Raw genomic sequence first — 1,322 nt, 5'->3', positions numbered from 1 at the left:
TCTTCCGAACGAGATGGACTCAGGTTTAAGCAAAGGACCATTACCTTTCAGTCTGACAATTAATTTAATCCACTCTCTGTGTAGACACAGTAAAATCAGTGGGAGCTCTCTGCAGGCACAGGGGCTCCCAGGAGCGAGTTCCCTCTCAAATCAATCATCCACCCCTTGGCCTCCGAGTTAGTTCTGTGAATCCAGTCATACATTTTTAGGAAAGTAAATTAGGGTGTTTCTGTTTCCTTCCTTAGCAACAAGGAAAACACACAGACTGTGTGTAATCTCAAAATGATCCAAATGACTCAAACCACAGAAGTTTCCCTCTAAGAAAATGAATAATCCTGGTTTTCTTTTGCTGTTAGTGTTCCAGAGCCATCGCCCCATAATCTTAGTAATAGAAAACTGTACACAAATATTGATTCTGCCACCAGACAGAATTGTAACTACTGGATCACTTTTTTTCTCAAAGTAGCAAATAATACCTGTATTTAGTAACAAGTTAAACACATTGAGACATATCAATGTGGCTTTTAGAATTTATTCCTCTGTTTTGTATCAGCGTACAAGATACAATGACAATAAGATGAGAGTGTGATAACACATAAATAAATAAACTTCCCAAAATCCAGTGACAGAGAGTGCAAAACAGGACTTGGCTTTACCTTGTTTATACCTGTGCCTGTGGTAATCCTGAATGTTTCCAATATGACTCTCAGGGATAATCGCCGATAGATTTACTCCTTTCTTTGTAATCAGTCTCCAGCCCATGACTTCGGTTCTGGGGTCAGGAGTTAAAATCAGAGCCTGGTCCGCACACTGAGCGAGGGAACCGCCAGTGTCTCCAGCCTGCTCCCCGGGGACGACGGCCCACAAAGAGAGGTCAAGGCAAGGGGCGATGTTTACTTTCCTCCGGATCTTGTACAGTTTCAGATGTTTTTGTATGGCATCCAGCACGCTGCTGTCACACTCCAGCAGGATGTGCGGCTCTTCTTCTGGACTCTCGTGAAGCCTAAAAAAGTAACACCTACAAGGTCATAAAAACAAACCCCCACAGCAGTGGAAACCAACACACTTTATCTTGATCCTGCTGCGAATCCAGAGAGCTGGGGAATTTCACTGAATTTGAAATCCAAACTGGTGGTGCAGCACTGAGGAGAGGAGGATAATCTGTGCACTGAGCTCCCCGTAGTGAAATACCTGAACTTTTTCAACCATCCATTCCACTCTTTTCTAGCAAATTCTGCCCTCAATTTTCCCATGGACAGAAACAGGTCTGACCTTGCAATTTTCTGTACCAGTCACACTTAGCTAAAGTGAGGCGACTTTCA

At 43.3% G+C, this 1,322-nt stretch overlaps 1 protein-coding gene across 1 annotated transcript in view; it reads right to left on the bottom strand.

The window, feature by feature from the left end:
* The window catches only part of IBA57 (IBA57, iron-sulfur cluster assembly homolog (S. cerevisiae)), a gene marked incomplete at its 5' end in the record, with an annotated part of 3,046 nt that overhangs the window by 1,082 nt on the left and 642 nt on the right, over nucleotides 1-1,322 (bottom strand). The window contains one exon of the mRNA XM_010283029.1: nucleotides 657-1,003. Coding sequence (XP_010281331.1) covers nucleotides 657-1,003 — 347 coding nt within the window. The remainder of the gene's footprint in view (nucleotides 1-656; nucleotides 1,004-1,322) is intronic.

This window comes from Phaethon lepturus, unplaced genomic scaffold, assembly GCF_000687285.1.
Source record: "Phaethon lepturus isolate BGI_N335 unplaced genomic scaffold, ASM68728v1 scaffold43712, whole genome shotgun sequence".
Classification (NCBI taxonomy): domain Eukaryota; kingdom Metazoa; phylum Chordata; class Aves; order Phaethontiformes; family Phaethontidae; genus Phaethon; species Phaethon lepturus.
Note: the sequence above shows the minus strand (reverse complement) of the source record. Positions and strands in the feature narration are given on the sequence as shown.